This window comes from Solanum lycopersicum, chromosome 6 (assembly GCF_036512215.1).
Source record: "Solanum lycopersicum chromosome 6, SLM_r2.1".
Lineage (NCBI taxonomy): Eukaryota > Viridiplantae > Streptophyta > Magnoliopsida > Solanales > Solanaceae > Solanum > Solanum lycopersicum.
The window spans coordinates 2194876-2216763 of record NC_090805.1 but is presented as its reverse complement, the minus strand read 5'-3'; the positions used below and the strand labels follow the sequence as shown (position 1 = coordinate 2216763).

The 21888-nt window shown below is 38.1% G+C and overlaps 1 protein-coding gene across 1 annotated transcript; it reads right to left on the bottom strand.

Moving 5' to 3' along the window:
- Nucleotides 1-245: 245 nt before the first annotated feature.
- On the bottom strand, nucleotides 246-21265 carry LOC101266828 (elongator complex protein 2). The gene is made up of 10 exons (XM_004240442.5): nucleotides 20722-21265; nucleotides 20558-20645; nucleotides 14332-14417; nucleotides 13586-13739; nucleotides 12629-12789; nucleotides 11874-12536; nucleotides 2532-2853; nucleotides 1992-2206; nucleotides 1140-1317; nucleotides 246-998 (listed from the first exon to the last, which is right to left on the bottom strand). The coding sequence occupies exons 1-10, from the start codon at nucleotides 20851-20853 to the stop codon at nucleotides 511-513; spliced, it is 2487 nt and encodes an 828-aa protein (XP_004240490.1). The 5' UTR covers nucleotides 20854-21265; the 3' UTR covers nucleotides 246-510.
- Between the last annotated feature and the right edge of the window lie 623 nt (nucleotides 21266-21888).

Sequence of the window (21888 nt, the reverse complement as noted above, 5' to 3'; positions counted from 1 at the left end):
TTGGACGAATATACAAATATTTCAAATATCTCACCGAATACTTGTTATCTTTCATCAGCATACATATATTCCATCTTGAATTTTCGGTTCTACCCTTTTCCCGAACAGAAACTGTATAGACCAGTTATTGTAAAGGAGTACACTGAGCTTGTTATCAGCGGTGGAGCCATGATTTTCACTGAAAGAGTTCCAAGCACACAAAAAAGTTGAAGCGATAACATCTACTATATATACATAACAATAACTTCTACTTATAAACAAGATAATTTTTCATTGAAAGGGGATTCGGATGAACTCCATCAATTCTCAAACGCGCTGGCTTGATCCTTTGGCTTGATACTACAAAATAAAGTCTTCAAACATCTGTTATACATCTAATGATTTGGTGTGAATATCGAATATGAGTAATTTTAGTGTAGAGTAGTTGACTATTACCATTACAATAGGTTGACAACCAATTTCAACAAGACAAGGCTAAAGCAAACATCTATCTACCAAAATTTGTTTAGCTTAGGTAACATTTACCCTGAATATTCTCACACAATGATCAGCTCCACAGGAGGCAAGCTGCACGGTCTCAGAATCTTCGCTCTTCTGAGGATTTCTCCAAGATAGTCGTTGAACAGTAGAGACGTGGCATAGAAATGGATCAAACTTGACAGCGGGAGAAGCATTTTGGACTGATAAATGCCCATCTCCTCCTCTGCTATCCAGATTCCATAGTTCAATCAAGCCATTTTCCATTCCCACTGCAAGAAGCCCATGATTGCTATGGTTATCGAGACTTAACCAAGACAGGGCAGTGACGCTGCTTTTGAAAGGTGGAAGTGTCAACAGTAGCTTCACCGAGGTTTCAGTTCCCACGGCCCATATTTTGACAGTTTTGTCCCTTGAACCAGTAGCAAATTCATGACCAAATGGGTTCCAAGAACATGACCATATTATTCTTTTATGTGCTTCTTGCTTAGCTACGAGCTGGTAATCGATCTCATCAGTTCCTGTAGAACACAAAGACGAGTTTGAGCACATGGCAAAATAAAAACTTGAACAAAAAAGTTTGATCATAAGCTAAATAATCTCCTAGCTTTTAAACTTCTCTACAGATTTTCAGATAGAGGCAAAGCCAATAAGTATCAAACCTTTATGATTAATTTGAAAAACAGAGAAGTGGCGATCTCTTGAAACAGCCAAGAGATACTTGTTATCATGAGAGAACTCCATTTGGGTCACTGTTAAACTGTGAGACCGTAAACGACCAACGGATTTCCAAGAACCAACTTGCCAAAGCCATATTTCAGCAACCGGTGCTGATTGTGCCTGCAGGATTGTATCACTGGCATAATTAGTATTCACAATTAATTAAGAAAACTACATACCCAGTGTAATCCCTTACAAAGTGGGGTCTAGGAAAGGTAGAGTGTACGCATACCTTACCCCTACCTTGAAGGTAGAGAGGCTGTTTTGGATAGCTACAATTAATTAAGAAATTAAAGAATATTTTTAAAATAAAAGAACACCATTAGAAGTTGAAAGGAGTATCTAGAAGAACATTCTGAATTCCGTCAAGTGTTGCTGTAGTTCACAAAGGTCTCTAACAACGTAAAGAAGTTTCCTAAGGTAATGAGCATCACCAGTAACTTGAAAAAAATGAGCAGATTGACACTTTATTTCTCATAAGAGTACAAACACCGGAGGATCAAACCCAGCTACTCCTCGATTAGCCCCACACCAGTAAAACAGAGGCTTATCATGGTCAAGATATTGAAGAAAATTAACATCATATATAGACCGGAGTAGCATTCTTTTAACTTTTAAATTGAAGCATATTAAGACCAGAAACCAAAAACCAACTTTATCAGGGCACTTACAAAAGTATAACCAAGTTGATTCTATAACAAGAGACTCGAGCAAAGTTTATGACAAGGAAAAACCATGTGTCCATGTGTTACCCAAAAAGAAGCGAAAAGAAACAAAAGGAAAGGATGCTAAACCTTGCAGGATGAAGCTACAAGCTTTCCATCATGATCACAACATAGAGAAAAAAGCTCATTCCCATGACCATAAAGTTTGTGTGATTCAGGCCATAGAGTATGCCATGCCAATTGCTCTTCAATAGGTGGCTCTGTCAAGACAACTGGAACTGCTTCAGGAACAGTTTCTAGAGTATCAAAACCTTCCGTATTGCTTCTGTCTATTGGTGTCGATGCTGTTGCAAATGATAGATTTAGGTGTATCAGATATATAAAAATATAAGGGTCTTCGCAGGAACCATTCAGATTAATCTCTATTTGTATTAGAACACTGTGTATGAGATCATCACAGCTCTTTAAGCAAAGTTGAAAAAGACTCATTTAGATATCAAATTAAGCCTAACAATATGTGGTTAACAGAAGGTCCTTACAGTTAATTTCGACAGGTCAACGACTCAGTTATATATCACCTTGTAACATCAAGTGATGATGGAAAAATAAATGAATATCTTTTATGTTAATATGCAAATATGATATCATACAGTAGACTAGAAAACTCACCCTGAACATAAATAGGTTTCTGTGATAGACCTAAAGCAGACATATTTGCCCCTAATATCTGCACATCAGCTTGAATGTCGGCAGAAAAACTAGAGTTGTCTGATGTTACATGGCTCAGCGTCTTCAGAAAGGATAGAGGAGATTCAAAAACTCTTGCAACTTTCTCGTCTGCACCGCCAACAAAACGATGATTTCCTTTTCCTTTGATTACTGTGACACAATTTATGTCATGACCATGAACTTGAGGGCGAGCAATTTCATGCCAGGATTCCTCATTCTGTACGCTTGTATTGTTGAGCCAAGGAGCAAATACTCTAGTTGTCTGCCAAAGAATAAAGATTGAGCCCAGAAGTTCGATAATTTATTCATTAGAAGAGAAAGTAAGAAATAGGGAATAAAATCCATGGGTACTTGACCAGGTATGCAGAAGAAGAGAAAGCAAGAGATAAAATGCATGGATAGTTGACCATTATGAACCCCATTTCAAGACTAAGCATGTTACATATTTCCAAAAGCTGGAAAAATTGAAGTTCAAAAAGAAAATCAGTATTTGAAAGAAGACTATCTACATGGGAAGCACAGTATTTGTCTCGAGGTGGAAGATTGACCCTGATCAACTCGAGGTTAGATGCTTTGCCAATATATTTGATGTCAGTTTTTCCTCTCCCCCCTAAGGTGGAGGAAAGAATCGATGCATTAAGGAGGAATTTTTTGTGGAATGGAGAGAGAATACAAAGGATTTCATTTGGTCAATGGAAGACTGTAATCCTTTCAAAGAAACAAGGTGGGTTAGGCATTAGAAACTTGAAGAAACAGAACAAAGCCTTATGAAGAAGTGGCTGTGGAGATTTCCCAAAGAGGAGCAAGCCCTTTGGGTTAGAGTGATTCAGGCCAAGTATGACAAGATAGATCACTGGAAAACTAAGGAAGTGACTTCTGCATATGGTATTAGTCTATGGAGATCAATTAGAAATTTGTGGGATTGTTTCTTCCAAAGAACTAGATTCAATGTAAACAATAGAAGAAAGATTTTGTTTTGGGACGATAATTGGTTTGGAACTGGCAGCCTCAAGCAGCTCTTTCCAGACATCTATCTGTTGAATCAGCAACATGAGGCCACTGTGCAAGAGGTTTGGTCCATTCGTGGATGGAACTTAACATATAGAAGAATGATACAAGACTGGGAGGTGGATAGACCAGCTGAATTTTATGGCACCCTGGACCATTTTCGAGGATTTAAAGAGGGAGAAGACACTCTTAGGTGGATTCATCATAGCAAAGGTGTCTTCACAGTCAGCTCTGCCTACAAGAACCTGAATCAAATGGGGCTCAACTCAGATTTTTGCCTTGGAAGCTTATCTGGAAAGTCAAAATTCCATATAAGGTGGTAGTTTTACTTGGTTGGTAGTTTAAGAGGCGGTACTAACCCAGGAAAATCTAATGAAGAGGGGAAAACATATGTGTCCTAGATGTTTTTTTTGTGAGCAACAGGCAGAGACAATCAACCATCTGTTTCTTCAATGCAAGGTGGTTAGACAAATGTGGCACTTATTTACCAGATTCAGGGGCACAAACTGGACCATGCCACAAAGGACAAGTCAGGCTATAGAGAGCTGGAACAATGAAGGCAGTGGTAGTACAGACCAAAGCAGATGGAGAGTTGTCCCAGCAGTGATTTGGTGGACCATATGGAAGGAGAGAAATATGAGATGCTTTGAGAGTGTTAGTAGTCCTTTACATAGGATTAAAATGAACTGCACAATCACTTTTTGCTATTGGTGCAGTTTGGAGTATGTAGATGATCCTATAGCTGTTAGAGATATCCTAGGTACTTTGTAAGATGAAGTAGGATCTAGTTTAGTTTTATTTTAAGTCAATGCAACTGTATGTCACTCCATGATGTAAATTTGGGACCCCAGCCTTTAGTGCTCAAGATTAATACACAAACTGTTACCGTTGTCAAAAATAAAAATAAAAAAATCAGTAACTTGACAAAGCAGTAATATTTCCTACTAGAGTCCTTCCAAAATCTTACTTCATTGACTCATATAATTTGAACATAACAGAGAAGGAAAAAAAAACAACTTGTTGAGAAGGATAACCAAAACCAACGAACAGATTCAGAGAACTTGTTCACCGTAATTGTTTGCTGATTAGATATCAACCTACAGCTTAAGGACATATATAAAGTTTCCACAGCGATGAAGTCACGGTGGTGCATAGCAGTGAGCCTACAGCATAATTGGCATAGTGGATAACTCTCAAATTTTAAGCATAGTCCATCGCTCAAAGTTCATCAGGTAAACAAAAACAATGTCTGATCTAGCTATAGAAGATGTTACAGGCAAAACAAAAATGCATGGGGTCCCAAACAGCTTTTAGTGACAATTCTCATGAGTACACTAACACAAAGAAGTGATACTTCATCTTAAAGTATCCACAGTACACCTTTGCTAGTAATGTTTAAGAACACCATCCCTAGAATGAAGCGGACAACATGCTTTGTGCAATAAGAAATGGACTAGTCTTTCACTTGCTGATTTATTTGTATTTCTCCTAATTGCAGCAGCGACAAAATCAATTGGACTAATATCACCTCTCACGATTTTGCATCCTAGTAAGATTAGCTTTTCTACAACTTAGACACTTCGTCGCATGGAGGAAATAGAAAAAATATATTAGAGATGCTAAGGGTACTTGAGAAATGAATTAATAATCTATACCGAGATAAAGTAGCTGCAAATATTATTTCGGTACATGAACCAGAATGGTTGACACATTCAGCAACAAGAAGATGGAAAAAGTTGGGTTAGTTAAGACATCACAAGAAGTCAATTAAGAGGCTTAACATAACACCCATGACTGCCACAACCGGGAGCCATAAGCCAAATAGGTGCATTATGTGTAGGACGAGACACGAGTAATGGAACTTCTCAGTTATTTTGATATTATCTATGCAAGAAACTTGCGAGGAATGCTAGGATTTCCAAGGAAGCAATTGCTGTTTTTTTTCCTGTTGAGAATGTGATACTATCGGTTTTTGATCTTCACAAGGTCATTTCTCTCTAGGAATGAGATTTTCTTGGTCAATTTGTAACCATTGAAGACAACAATTCAAGAATGCAAAAGCTAACAGATAAGGGTGTTTCTGAATGTGCTATCTCGCATCTAGAATACTTCAAGATCATTTTCCTTTGAAACAACATATATAAGGGGTATGTTTGTTCTATTAACTTCGACAACATTGTTTAAGGTGATAAGCCGCTTCCATGATATTACCCTGACCAATCTGCAACAACATAGAAAACTCTATTTACCTGATAAATGATAATATAGTTGATTTAGTTTATGTACACATTCCACTTCATTGTAATATTGTACCTTGAAAAAAAACTCCTTTTCTTTGTTATTTCTTGGGATACTCCCCTCTGTCCTACTTCATAGGAGAGAGAAAACTCTCTTTCCGGAAACTCCTTGCCAGAAACGTCCTTTCTTTCTACTCTCAACTCCCACATTCTGTGGTAGCTTTTTCACGGAACTCTTTTTTTTTTCATTATTTCTTCTTTCACTAGCAGAGCTCTTCCTCTCTTGATCTGTGATGGAGGAAAACAGGATATATTTCAACGCAAGCTTCAAGTCTTTATATCACAAGATGGACAGTGGGGAGAGACATTTGGTTTGAATGGGTCGAGAGAAGCCGCAAACTGATGAGAAGGTCTTCCATGAGTGTGGAAATACAAAGAAAAATTCACTGAGACTTTCTGCACTAGGAAAGTGAATGAGTATGGTAGATTCTTGAGCATTTTAAATCTTGCTGGTCGGGAAAGAGTAGTTATAATAGTTCCAGAGTTAGCTATAGATGTTGGGTGGTATGAGATAGCCTCTAATATAGAGAGGTTCATTCAATGCTCTCACCAACTATAGAATGCAGTACAACCCAAACTTTTTAAGAAGGACCTCTCTAACTCTCTTATGCCACAGCAACTGGGGAAAGCAAATGGAGATCAAACACTTCGGGTGAGATGAAGATCTCGTACAGTGAAGGAAACCGTCAAGTTACAGATACACCAGGGACAAGAGACACTGGACTTTTCAAGAGGTGCACTGTGGGTTCTTTTGATGAGGGAGAAACACAACCTCCCTCTTTACCAGACATCAGGAGATGGATTGCAGTCTCTTAGAAAGGAGTGTTTGGGATCAACATTTACGAGATGGACAACAATATGTTCCTCTTCGAATTTCCAAATAGGCACATGACAGAACAAATCGTACAGAAGGAGTAGAGGTGGGAGAAGATCAAATTTAATCTTCAGGGGTGGAACCCGGTAGAAGGATGTGAAGATACCAATCAAAAAATTAAATCCACTTGGATTAGAGCTTTAGGAGTACCTCTACAACTCTGGTCACAAAGAATCTTCACAGAAATTGGAAATCTTTGCGGAGGACGGGTTGAAACTGAGGAGGAGACGGGTTTGAAGAACTATTTAAAGTGGGAAAGAATTAAAATCCGTGGAGATGGAAAAAACTACCCGAGCGAGATTTCGATTGAGAGAGGCGGGATAAATTTTTTTATCACAATTTGGGTAGAGAGGAAAGTTCGTTTACAAATCTTGACGCCGGCCGTAGAAGAAAATCATCAGCTAGTCATGCCGGAGCTGGGAGAGTGTAGCAAAGAAACTGGAGGTCTGCCACTGTCTTTGGACCAACAGGTAATAGAGTTGTCTCCTACAGAGAAAGGATAAAACTTTTTCAAAAAGTCAAAAGTTGTGCAGATGGGGCACATAGGGCTCCCAGATACAGCTGAAGTCTTTTTAAATGAGACCCCACACTCATGTGCTAAGGAAGTGGAGACCCAAGTCTGTTTGAGAAACTTTTTGGGCTGGGACAATACTAAAAAAAAGATTGGGCCTGATAGAGCAAATATCATCTTAAATGACTTATCAGGCCCAAGTGAGGTGGTAGCCTTTATTGATCCTTTATGCTTCGAGATAGAAGACCATACTCCAGTTCTTAAGTGCACTCTTCAACAACTTGATACTACATCAAAGGAAGGGCATGCAGAAAATGGGTACTCAATTATAAATTCAGGAGATGCTTCGAATCCCCCCAAAACGATAGCGATGGAGGTTAGCAGTTTTAAACCAGATTTATTTCTGGAAATTCAGAAGGGTCAAAATAACACATCAAGCATGCAGACTGACAAACAAATTGAGGAGTGGGTGGTAGAGGATGCATATCCGATACAAAATGACATGAGCTCCGCAGTACAAAAAGAGAAGGAGACATCTATGTGGGTAAGACAAAATCTTATCAAGCTGGGAAAAATGTCATTTTCAAGGACATGAGGAGAAATCTCTGGAGCTACTTATGCAAATAGACAGTTGCAGACAAGCTAGGAAAATGGAAAGTGATTCTATTAGCAAAAGGCCTAGGTACAAGGGGGTTCAGGAATTGAAAAGGCGGACATTTTTTTATATTAATTTCAAATGTGAGGGGAAGAGAGAGATGGGGAAAGAGGACTAAGTTTTACAATGAATGTAAAACTTGTGTCCTGGAATGTTAGGGGACTAAATAGTGGGGATAAGAGGAGATTTGAGAAGAGTTTAATCTCCAACTGGAAGGCTGACATTGTATGTCTACAAGAGTCAAAGTTAGAGGGGGAGATCCATGATATAATAAAAGAGATTTGGGGTGGTAGATGGGTTAAGCATGTTTGTTTACAAGCAAGTGGCACTAGGGGGGGGGGGGGGGGGATTTTGATGTTATGGGACAGTAGATCATGGAAAGGGGAAGTCCTGGAAACAGGTTCCTCCACCCTCACCTGCAAGTTTGAGGCAGTGTTTCAGGATTTCAATTGCCACATAACAGGATTCTATGCTCCTAATGGCAGAGTTGAGAGAGAGCATGTGTGGGAGGAAATAGGTGCTGTTAGAAGTCTTTTTGAGGGACCTTGGGCAGTGTGTGGAGATTTCAACATCATAAGATATCCATCAGAAAAGAGAAATTGCAAAAGGAGAACTCTAGGTATGATAGAGTTCTCTGATTTTATTGAAGATATGGACTTGGTGGACTTACAATTGGTAGGGGGTAACTACACTTGGTTTAAAGGGGACAATAACAACGTTGCTTCTAGAATTGATAGGATTTTAATTTCCAAGGAGTGGGATGCCAACTTTAGCAGAATTCAACAAGAGGTGTTACAGAGATTGTGCTCAGATCACAGTCCCATTGCTCTACAATGTGGAGCTTGGGAGCAAAACAAATCATATTTCAAGTTTGATAATTGGTGGCTCAACACGGAGGGTTTTGTGGAAAAAATTAAAGAATGGTAGGAGTCTTTTGTATTCACTCAAGGCTTTAAAAGGCAAATTGAAGGAATGGGGTAGAACCAGCTTGGGCAATCTAGGGTTACAAAAGGTCCAAATCCTAAGTCAGTTAGCAATGCTGGATGCGGTAATGGAAAATAGAGTCCTGACAGAAGAAGAATCTGCAATGAAGGCATCTTTGATTATGAACTATGAAGAACATCTTAAAAATGAAGAGATAGCATGGAGACAAAGATCAAGAGTTTTGTGGTAGAAAGAGGGGGACAAAAATACCAAGTATTTCCATAAAGTGGCCAATGCACACAAAAGATACAACAACATTGATCAACTGATAATTCAAGATGAAACAGTGAAGGATCCAGAGAGAATTAAAGGGGAGATTATTGGTTTTTATCAGAAGTTTTACTCAGAAACCTCATATAGATAACCTTCCAGCAACCTAATCAATTGTCCAATGGTCACTGAAGCTAAAAACAAACTGCTACAAAGGGAGTTTGAGGAACAAGTACTAGCATGTCTGAAGATGTGTGCCATGGACAAAGCTCTTGGTCCAGATGGTTACACAATGGGGTTTTTTATCAAGTGTTGGGATGTAGTGAAGTCATGGATACCTTTAAGAATTTCCATTCTCACAATATCTTGGAGAAGAGCTTTAATGCCACCTAATTGCTTGATCCCAAAGAAGAATGGTGCCAAGGAACTGAGAGATTTTAGGCCCATCAGCCTCATCGGAAGTGTATATGAGTTGTTATCCAAAGTGCTGACTGAAAGGCTGAAGAAAGTGGTTGACAAGCTAGTGGATGCTCAACAGATGGCATTCATCAAAAATCGACAAATAATGGATGCCATTCTAATTGCAAACGAATTAGTAGATTCAAGAATTACCCAAGGAAAGGCAGGAATTTTGTGCAAACTGGACATAGAAAAAGCATATGACCATGTGAACTGGAAGTTTTTGTTGAAGATGTTTGCATGTATGGGTTTTGGAAGGAGGTGGATTCAGTGGATCAAGTATTATTGCATCTCTACTGTCAGATCCTCAGTCCTTATAAATGGTGCACCAGAAGGTTTTTTACCTGCTCAAAAGGATCTGAGGCAGGGAGATCCCCCATCTCCTTTCCTTTTTATCATTGTTATGGAGGGCCTAAATAACATGATAAAGGTGGCTAGAGAGAATGAATGCATCAGGGGTTTTGAGGTAGCCACAACTCAAACCTCAATATCAAATAGCAACATGGAAGTCACTCATTTACAGTATGCAGATGACACCTTAATATTTTGTGATGCTAATGAGGGATAACTTTTGGATTTAAGATCAATTCTGGTGTTGTTTGAAGGAGTCTCAGGTTTGCATATCAACTGGAGAAAGATTCAGTTGTATCCTATTAATAATGTTTCTAATATGGAGGAACTGTCATGGATTTTGGGAGGGGAAGTAGGTTCTTTGCCTACCATTTATCTGGGCATGCCCTTAGGAGCCAAATCAAAGGCTTTGAACATCTGGAACCCATTGATTGACAAGTGTGAGAAAAAGCTTACCAGATGGAAATCTCAATATATCTCCTTGGGAGGCAGAGTCACTCGCATTAATTCAGTTTTGGATGCCTTACCTACTTACATGATATCCATCTTCCCTATTCCTAATGGGTTGATACAAAGACTTGACAAAATTAGGAGGGATTTCTTATGGAAAGGGACAGAGGAAAATGATTCCACTGTCAAATATTTAGTCAAGTGGAACAAGGTTCTCTGGGGGAAGAAACATGGGGTTCTTGGAGTAAGGAATTTGAAAAAGCAGAGGAAAGCCCTTAGACTAAAGTGGTTATGGAGGTATTCTCAAGAGCCTCAACCATACTATGGAAAGTAATTCAAGCAAAATATGGAGAAGAGAACAAGTGGATGACAAAGGAGGTACTTACACCATATGGGGTAAGCCTATGGAAGTCCATCAGAATCTTATGGCCTCTCTTGAAGATCAATACGAGCATCAGGGTAGGATATGGCATCAAGACTTCATTTTGGGAGGATAAATGGTTGGGCAACTTTAGCTGAAAGAGTATCTTTCCACATATGCATGACTTGGCAGTGAATAAACAAGTGAGTGTAGCTGAGGTTTGGACACAGCATGGATGGAATTTCCAGTTTAGAAGGAATTTCAATGACTGGGAAATAGAGACCGTGAATGATTTTATTGGTAGGTCTTTTACAGGAACAAGGGATGAACACGATGGATTATGGTGGAGGAGAAATAACAAAGGCACATTCAAGGTAAACTCTGCATATAATTTGCTAAATCAAGATGGACAACAACCTTCTCTTTGGCCTTGGAAGCAGATTTGGAAACCTAAAATCCCTTTCAAGGTGTCATGTTTCACTTGGCTTCTGGCAAGAGAAGCAATTTTAACACATGAAAATCTCGAAAAAAGGAAGTTCTCCATGTGTTCTAGATGCTATTTATGTGGGGAAGAGGTTGAGACAGTCAATCATCTGTTTCTCCAGTGCAGAATAATATCCCAGCTATGGAGGATTTTCATTAGTCTCAGGGGTTTTGCTTGGGCTATGCCTATCAGAATCACGCATCTTTTATACAGTTGGGGAGAAGTAGGGGTGGGAGCTGCAGATAGAGATGGAGGATTGTCCCAGCCTGTATCTTGTGAACTGTTTGGAAAGAAAGAAATGCTAGATGTTTTGAGAGCAAGAATAGTGATCTCCAAAAGATCAAACTATATCAGGCTTTTTTGTTTCTGGTGCAAGCAAATGTATTTAGAGGACACTGAATCCATTATAGATATCCTAGGTTCCTGTTAGGATTCAGATTCAGTTTTCTTACTTTTTGACAAGCTGTAAACATGGTTGAGTGCAACCCAAGCACTGGTTTCAATGAATATACACTATGTTACCTTCTAAAAAAAAAAGGTGTTCATTAGGCGGGAAAATGTCACCATTTTGCTGACAAATAGCTTAAATCAACATATACAATTCCAAAAAATTGAGTTTCTAAGTGCAATAAGATTACCTGATCATGACTGACAGACATCATATATTCCCCACATCTAGCCCAGGCGATGTCTGACACTGCAGCAAAGTGTCCAGATGGAACTTTTTGTGGCTTCCAGTCATCATACTCAATACCAACATTTTTCCAGAGGTGAAAAGATCCACCATATCCATGAGCTAAAATAAAATCTGCATTTGGACTCCAGTGACCACCATAAAATCCCAAAGCACAGTGACTTAATTCCCCAACGGTGACTACATTCATCCAAATACCAGTTGTCTTTTCAGGTTGCCAGATCAACATTGTCTTATCCATGGATGCAGATAAAATGCTTTGAGGCTGAAAACACTCAATTCCCTCAACAGAAGAAGTCGATGGCGGCTGCCATTCCACTGAGTATACCCAATCTTCATGCCCAATGAGGAGAGATTCCATAGAGATCTGATAAGAGGATGAGCCAGCTACAAGAACAGGACCTTTAATGTAAGAAGCCAAACTTGTTTGCTGCTTCTTGTTACTAGCTGAAGAATCCTGTAAGGTCATCTTCCATATGCGAATGCCTTTGTCTTGGGATGAACTTACAAGTAGAAGACTAGATTCACCATTCACATACACAGGCAATGAGAGATCTAAACTCCTAATCCAGTCTGTATGAGCCTTTAACTCACAAGCACGAAGAAACTGCGACATAAAAACAGAAACAAGGTTTATTATTAGCAAAGGAGATGGTTATGTAAGCAAATGCACAAGAAATATGAATTGTTGTTTCATACTTTTCCATTTCTCTCACCACAATATAGATGAATTTTGTTGTCCAATCCTCCCATGGCCAGAACCAGCTGCTTGCTATTCCCTGGGAGCTCTGCTAGTGAAAGAGCAACCATAGGTTTCTGACCAACAAAAAGAGAATCCGAGCACGACAATTTGCAATCACCTACAAAAGACAGATCAAACATAGAGGTGATACTTTTTTTTTAAGCAATATTAGCACCAAAAACTACATAATAGTAAGATAAATCACTTGAGGGGAGAATATACATACGGGTAAAGCAATTTGTGCATGGATCTTCAGATCCCAAGGACCTTGACAGTTATCTCTCTCAATTCCAGTTCAGATTTTTATGAAAAAATGAAGCATATGAAAGAAAAAACGGAAAGAATATTTCATACAATTTCACTCATATATACCTAATCAAATCTGTACAGAGGACAGAAAATGCTGATCACTGATTACTGAGTTAACTCCCATCTAAAACTAAAAGAGTAATTACTAAATTCCCTTCCACTTAAAAACTAAAAGAGTAAAACACTTCCCGGCACCAAAATCTAATCTAGCTTAAATTCTTAAACAGTAATACATGTGTGGATTGAGGTATAGTGGTTCCATCTTTGACCATAAAGGGAATTATAATGGATATATTGGACTGCTATAGACTATACGTATTGCAGGAAAATGCAGATAATATTTCAGCCTATTGACCATATGTATTGGCTAGATTACTGACTACAAAGATGAACCAAAAAACACTAAAATCACAGTAATTTCAGCTGATAATATGATTGCAGAATCTGCAGAGAGGCATCAAAATTTAAGAACAAAAAGGAGCAGAAACCTCCTCCACAGTAGAATAGAAATTAATCATGATGTAACAACATTTTTTATTTAAAGATTGATCATCATGTAACGACCAACGCTAGACCGTGAAGCAATTTAGATATGTTCTTCTCACCTCCACGAGTAGATGGAAATACTACTTCGCATACATTCACAGTGCCATCAGAGGATGCAGATGCAAAAACAGCTTCTTGCTGAGACACCATGATCGCCGTGATGCAGGTAACACCTTTTTTGTGGACTTGTGGCACTTGTAAGACATATCTCCACTATCAGCAAAAATATAATGAGTCAAGCAGCAGTACTGGCTGTAATTGAACATTAATCAAGTGTTGTTTCTTTAAATTCTCAAGAAAAGACTACAACTAAATGCCTTCTTTTACCCACTCAAGAAAGACAAGAAAATTCAGGACTCAGAGAAAAGAGATGCTAATAATTGTGTTTTTAAGACGAGAAAATATGACGGACTTAGAGGTAAATGCATGTTTTTGATGAAAAAGGTAAAGAGACAAATATTTTTTGATGAGAAAGGTAAAGAGGCAAATACATCTTTAAGGAGAATAATAAGAAAATCAGAAAACAAATTGTAGCTATTCTTACTGTCCATTCTATAATCTTGGTGATAAGTTTCAAGGATACTCATGTTCTCATTGTTTTTTCCTTTGCCTCTACTTTAGAATTAGTAAAACAACTCAAAAAGGTCATATACCGGCTTACCATCTCAAACTATCTTTTCATCTCCTCCCCTCTCTATCTCAATCCAAGAAAATGAAAAAAAAAATTAGCGTATCATTCTTTCCTATTGGGGGTTGAGGGAACCAGCGTAGGTAACAAGAGATGTTGGAACAAGCAAATGACTACCTTCGCATCCACAAGAGAATACTCCCACAAAATTATTACACCTTCCGCATCTCCAGAAAGCAAAAGATGTTGCTCCAGCTGCTTAGCTGCAATACACAAAGCCTTATTTAATAACTGATAGAAGCTGCAATGAGAGACCTTCGGAACATTTGTTCATAGAAGCGAGGAAATAAAAACTTCTCTAGAAAAGGAAATAATTGGGTGGGTTCTCAAATTCAATAATACTACAACAATAATATTCCCAGTGAGATTTCACTAGCGGGGTCTAGGAAGGGTAGTGTGTATGCAAAATTTATTCTTACCTAGTGAGGTGATATTCAATAATACTAAAGAATTTATTTTTTTTGAGAACTGGTAGACATTGTATTCTTCAGCAATAAGGATATGCTGGGACCGTTAGAAAATCAGGAAAAAAAAAACAAAGAGCAAAATACTTACAAGGATCCTAATAATTCTAAGAGTTGATCAAAAAGTTGATCTGAATCCTCTAATCCTATCTCTTTACACCAAAAATATAGAGATACAATGCAATTCCACTTAACCTTGTGAATGGAATTGGATATATCTTCAAAATTCCTACTATTCCTCTCCTTCCACACTATCCACCAAATGCAATGTGGAATCAAATTCCACCAGGTCTTTCGTCTCTTGCTACCTCCTCTCCTGATCCAACAACTAAGTAAATCAGTTGTATGTTCGGGCATAGTATTTCACTTCTGAAAAGTTGAGAAACATGGACCATATTTGTGCCGTGAAAGTGCAATGAAAGAATAGGTGACTGTTAGTTTCTCCTATCTTCCCACATAAAGAGCACCACAGAATTATGATCTTTTTTTTTCCTCAAGACTTCATGTGTCAAGCATGCCTTTCTGGTAACCAGCCAAGTAAAACATTTAACTTTTGTTGGTGCTGCAGTCCTCCAGATATTTTTCCATGAACTCTGGTATTTGCTACTTTCCAAGTTGCACTCCTTTTTATATGCCCTGCCAACTGTGAAGATGCCATCCTTACTGTGTGACCAGAACAACATCATTGTCAGTATTAGTGCCTGCAAAATCCCCCACTTCCTCCAACAATTTGGCTACTCTCTCTATTTCCCAATCATTTAGAGGTCTTCTGAAATAGAGATTCCAACCTTGTACTGTCCAGCAATCACTGATCATTGCCTTAGAATTGGTGCACGAAATAAATAGATCAGGAAACAAGTCTTTTAGGGTGGTTTGTTTGATCCATACATCCCACCAGTATCTAGTTCTCCTTCCATCCCCCACCTTGATTTGTAAATTTGCTTCTAACTTGGGCCATAAGTTTCTAATAGCTCTCCAAACCCCCGCTCCATAGGCATCCGTGCTTATGTTATTACACCAGAATCCATCCTCCCCATATTTACATTTAATCAAATCTTTCCACAAAGCTTGCCTTTCCTCTGTGTATCTCCACAACTATTTCATCAAAAGACTGTTGTTATGCTTCCTCAAATCTCTAATGCCCAAGCCACCTTTATCTTTTCTATGCAAAACTGTCGCCCACTTGACCAAATTGTATCCTTTGTTCTCTTTGCAGCCATGCCAAAGGAAATCTCTCCTAAGTTTGTCCAATTTCTTAACCACTTTTGCCGGTATAGTGAAAAGAGACATAACATATGTTGGGAGAGAATCTAGAACAGAATTGATAAGAATGTGTCTACCACCAAAAGAAATGTATTGAGCCTTCCATCTAGCTAGTCTTTTTTCAGTCTTCTCGACTATGTTGTCCCATATCTTCAAATCTTTGTGTGTATTACCTAAAGGCAAACCCAAATAAGTTGTGGGCAATTTCCCCACTCCGCATCCCAAAATGTCAGCTAGACTTTAAATGTTTGTTACATCCTTAATTGGATATAAACTGCTCTTCCCCCAGTTAACTTCCAACCATGTACAAGCTTCAAAAAACAACAAAATTAGTTTGATGAATCTAAATTGCTCCTCTTGTGGCTCACAGAAAATCACGGTGTCATCTGCATAAAGTAGGTGACAAACCTCTGATCCATCTGTTTTGAGTAGCAATCCTTATCAAACGATCAAATCCCTCCATTACCAAGATAAATAGAAAGGGTGAAGGAGGATCGCCCTGTTTGATTCCCCTTCCGGAAGAGAAAAAACCCACTGGTTCTCCATTTACAAGAATGGAGAATCTCACCATGCTTATGCAAAATTTTATCCATGCCACCCATCTTTCTCCAAAACCTATTTGTCTCAAGGTGTTTAGTAGGAAACCCCGATTTACATGATCGTATGCTTTATCAATGTCCAGCTTGCACATTACCCCTGGACTGTTTCCTTTCAATTTGGAGTCCACATACTCACTTGCAACGAGAGCTGCATCCATTATTTGTCTTCCTTTAATAAATGTCATTTGGTTTTTGTTCACAAGCTTATCAATCACTCTTTTTAGCCTTTCTGCCAGTAGTTTTGCTATCACCTTGTGAACTCCAGTAATTAGACTCATTGGTCTGAAGTCTTTAAGTTCAACGGCACTAGCTTTCTTGGGGATGAGTGCTACAAAAGTAGCATTAAAACTCTTCTCAGTAATCAGTCTGGCATGGAATTCTTGAATAGCCTTTATAAAATTCTCTTTAGGATCCCCCAGAAAGACAAGTAAAAGGATATGAGGAAACCATCAGGTACAGGTGCTTTCTCCATAGCAAAAAGCTTTAAGCAACCTAGGATCTCTTCCTCGTCGAAAGGAGCCTCTAGTTCTATCTGCTCCTCCACAGTAATGGTTGTGATCCCTTGTAATGGTAGCTCAGGCCTCTACTCCTCTGATTCTGTGTACAAATTTTGGTAGTAACTTTTGATGGTCTCTTTAATGACAAAGGGATCATTAGCATTGCATCCATCCACCAATAGAGACTCAAAGGAGTTATATCTCTTATGAGAAGTAGCTACTCTGAAAAAACTTAGTATTTTTATCCCCAAGCTTTAGCCACTGGATTCTTGGTCTTTGCCTCCATCTTATTTCTTCATTCTTAGCTACTTGCTCATACGTGACAGCCAAATCTGTTTTTTGTTGGATCTCCTCCTCTGTGAGCACTCATTGTTCCTGTACAGCTTCCCATTTGGCCAGCTCCTCCATAATCTCCTCCTTTTGTGCTTTACAATTTTTCCTATTATTCTTACTCCATTTCATCTTTCCTTTCAAAAGTTTCAGCTTTTCTGCCAAAACAAAACCTTGGGATCCACTTATTACAAAAGATTGCCACCATAATTTCACCTCTTCCTTGAATCCTTCCACTCTCATCCACCAATTTTCGAATTTGAAGTAGGACTTCTTGAAATTCAGATTCCCACATGTTAGTAGAATTGGGTTGTGGTCAGAACCCAACTTTGGCATTGTGGATTGCTTGATAAAAGTGACTGCTCCTCCCATTGTGAGCTATAGAGAAATCTATCAATTTTGGAAGCTGTTTGGTGCCCTTCCCCTCTTCTCTAAGTGTAAGACCCTCCAAATAAAGGAGGGTCTACTAATTCCAATTCCTCAATGCATTCAGAAAATTCACTCATAGCACCATTAATCATAGAGCAATTGGATCTTTCTGCCAGGTATCTAATAACATTGAAGTCCCCCCCCCCAACTACTACCCAAGGATATTCACATAGACTTCTCATTGCACCCAACTCACCCCACAGTTCTCTCCTCTCTATTTTCTTGCACTTAGCATAAACTGCTGTCAGAAACCATGAAAATTCTTGATTCTTGTTTGAAAATTTACAAGAGATGCATTGTGATCCTGCTTCTACCAGATCCCCCTCCCATATTCTTTTATCCCACATAATTAAAATACCTCCACTAGACCCTTGTGCCTCTACATGAAGTTCACTCAACCATCTGTTGTTCCAAATGCTGTGAATTAAACTACTAATATTGTCCTTTAGTTTAGTCTCCAAAAGGATATAGACATCTGCCCCCCATTGATTAATCAAATTTCTAACTAAATCCCTCTTCCCTTCATCGTTCAGCCCCCTTACATTCCAAGAAATTATTTTTACCATCATTGTTCCACAATTGATAATCTCCTCCCTCTACTCCTAGGCTCCCCCTCTTTGAATTTCATATTGAAAATAAGATTCCTCAACTCTTTATGCACTGCTTGGTTGGTTGTGTTGCTATTATTTTCCCTATTGCTTTGTTCCTCCCTTGTGGTTTTTTGCCCCATTCTACTTATTAAAGAGAAGAATTCTCTTTCATATCCCTCTGTACACACCCCAAATATTTGGCTTAATTTGACTAAATTTATGTGAAATTTCAGCGTTGCTTGAGACTCAAAGCCCTACTCAGATATACTGTCATCAATTGCTAGGGGCCTGGGTTCGTGCAAGAACTCCATTGACTCTCCCAATAATTCCATCGACTCATCACCTTCAAAACTTTCCACCTCCATGCTCTGTATCTCCTTACCCCCTGTCTTATCATTCCCAGAGGAGTTCGCGATCTGCCTCGAGTCCTCTGGCATGCGTAAAAATTTTCCTCCCATGCGCATGCAGGTCTCAGTGTCACCAGCTATGGTTGAATGGTCAAGGGAATTGAAAGAAGAAGAGCTCAAAAAAGGTTGAAAATCAACAAAAGGTTCAGTAAAATGTTTGGGCTTTTTAAGGCCCAAAAAATTTTGAGTCTCCTTTTCATTTATCCAGTCAGCAGGCCCAATTAAAATAGGCCTTTCATCCATCAGATCCAAGTAGGACCCTAAAGAAATTAAAAGAGATAATTACAGCTTTTCTCTCACCAACAATAAGGAAAAAGAACGTTTTATAAACTGCTCATTGTTTGTACATTGAGCAAACTATTTACATTTAGCTTGAACATCCAGTCATTACAACAACAACATACTGCAATGTAATCACACACAATCCCACAGGTGGGGTCCAGGGAGGGTAGAGTGTACGAGACCTTACCCCTACCTCATGGATGTAAAAGCTGTTCCCGAACGACATGTATAATATTAACATATTTAGCGACTTGACAGTAAAGGTGATTAGTGAAGCAGGTAATTTTTGTATGTTATAGAACAACTAAGTTAAGTGCAAAAGCCATACCCGGAGAAAAAGGGCAAAATTATAAGTAAAAGATCTACATAATATTAGGAAATTAAGGTTCCTTAGATATTTCATCCCCTGCTTTTCAGCTGAAGTATTGTACTATGAACAGCTAATGATACTACTCTTCCACAACCACTTACTTTTAGAACTAAGGCTAGACTAGTAAAATAAGTTAGAAGTAATTTAATTAGTTAATGAAACCGTTACTTACACCACTTATAGGCTACAACAACACAACTTATAGTCCCTCCGTTTCAATTTCAGTGACTTAGTTTGACTATGCACGTTGAGAAAGTAACAAACATTATTTAAAAATCTTGTGATCTCAAAGATGACGTGTAATACGTTGGATTTAATGAGTTGGTATATATAGAAAGAGGCTTTTTTTTACGAAGACTAAAAAATAAAGTAATACATAAATTAAAATGGAGGGAGTACTTACTTCTATCACCTAACTCTCCAATTCTGCAACCTAACTAGCTATGTTGGACCAACTGTATCAAGGCCAAACGTAAGCACAAATATCTAACACTTTGTTTGGATGGTTGTTGTTTCATAGTGTCTCGTATTGATTTATTTTGATAGATACAATGAACGGATAGATTGTATCATTTTCCGTTGTTACATAATGTCACACATCAATAAATTTGAAGGATAAGTGTACAAGTAAAACAGGGTATGGGGTGGAGTTACCATAAAAAATATGGTAAAGGATAAATTTCACAAGTAAAGACAAAATGAGGGACAAAAAAGGTAACGACCTGATCACGCTAAAGCGGTCTTATACAAAATGGTACTTTTCATCTTACAAAAGATTTAACGATACGATACAATAACATTTAAGGAACAATCAAAACAAACATTATATTTAAACTAACAACACAATACAATACAAAACATTATATTTAAACTAACGATACAATATAATACAATAGGTAGCAATCATCAAAACACGTTGTAAGGTACAAAAAGGTAACATGCGATCCTACCAAATGGATCTTATACAAAATGAGACATTTAGTCCTTGCCTAAAGATGATTTTAACACAAAGATACAATAAACCATTGAAACAAACATTATATTTAAACTAACAATGCAATATGCAACAACCATCCAAACAGGCAGTAAGGTTTTTTAAAAAAAGGCAGTACCTTTGAATGCAAACTTGCTATTGGGAAGCCAAAGGGTACAATTCACAGAAGCTTTATGACCAGCCAGTGTAGTCAAGATTTGAGCTGTCTGATTAAGAAAAACAAAAACATAAATTTCAAAAAATTAATACAAATATTCAAGCTGAAAGTGGAAAAAGAAGAACCTTTGGACAGAAAATGGCAACAGCATTTTGGGCACCAAAAGAAACTAAACCAGAAGCACCCCATGAAACGTTATTCACTACTCTGTTGCATCCTGCTCCTATAAAAACTCTCTCTACTTCCATATTTTGCATAATTTGAGTGGATTCACCCGTCGACAGCAGTGTGACGACGGAGAAGGAGGAGTTACAGTGAGATGACGGAGCAAATATAATGGTTTTTCTCGATTCCGTTAACTTCGATTCACGGTAGAGGTGGGGAGTTGCAGTGAGATGACGGAGCCACGGTGGAGGTTGACGGAGGCGAAGATTTTACTCGCTGCCGGTAACGGCGGTGTGAAGGCGGGAGCAGAGAAGAAGCAATTCACTAGAAATCTTATTTTCCAAGGCCCAAATAAACCCAAAACTGCCCCATGTATGTAAGCCCAATACTTTATGTACTCAATTTACTTTTGAACCATTTAATTGTGCGATTTGTCTGGTTTTTAATTTTGCGGAACTTTAACATATAGCCACTCAAAAATATTACACTCCGTAGTTATAGTTTGATAATTACAATTTGAAGCTAGATGTTATAGAGAGGAGAGAGGGCAAAGAGTGGAAGAGAGGTGAATTGTATATTTATATTGATTAGATGATCGTATATTATACATATTTATTTGCATATATGACAAGTGAAAAATGGAAGAGGGAGGAGAGAGGCCAGCAAGAGGGAAGAGAGTTGGAGAGAGGTATATTTTATATGTATATCCATTAAATAATTGTATATTATACTTATGTATTTGTATATTCTGGTGAATTATACATTTATAAACGTGGTTAATACAATGTTGAAGTCAGTCCACATAATTAATGTATAATGTTGGTTCCGAATAGTAATTATAGCAAACTAAAGCTATAATGAGTAATTAAGTAGTATAAGTTTGCTTAACCGAATATTTTTCCCTTTAATTTTGTTCATCGTAACCGAATAAATGCCTAATGAGTACAAGTTTTTTAACACGTTGAATATAATTTAAGAAATATTATGGCGCACAAATATAAACTTATTCTCGCCATTTTTTTTATAATCATGATGGATAAGAGTTAAAGACCAGTGTAACTTTTTTATTTTGATCGACTGATTAATGACAAAATTTTCATAAGACAGTCTGTTTTGACATCTCCATT

Bases quoted from the DNA above. Each gene is read 5' to 3' on its own strand.
- LOC101266828 (XM_004240442.5), bottom strand. From the start codon at position 20,853: ATGCAAAATATGGAAGTAGAGAGAGTTTTTATAGGAGCAGGATGCAAC. The intron at 2,854-11,873 runs GTAATCTTATTG...ATTCTTTGGCAG, and splicing joins TGTCTGTCAGTCATGATCAG to ACAACTAGAGTATTTGCTCC. The intron at 2,207-2,531 runs GTGAGTTTTCTA...CATTTGCAACAG, and splicing joins GAAACCTATTTATGTTCAGG to CATCGACACCAATAGACAGA.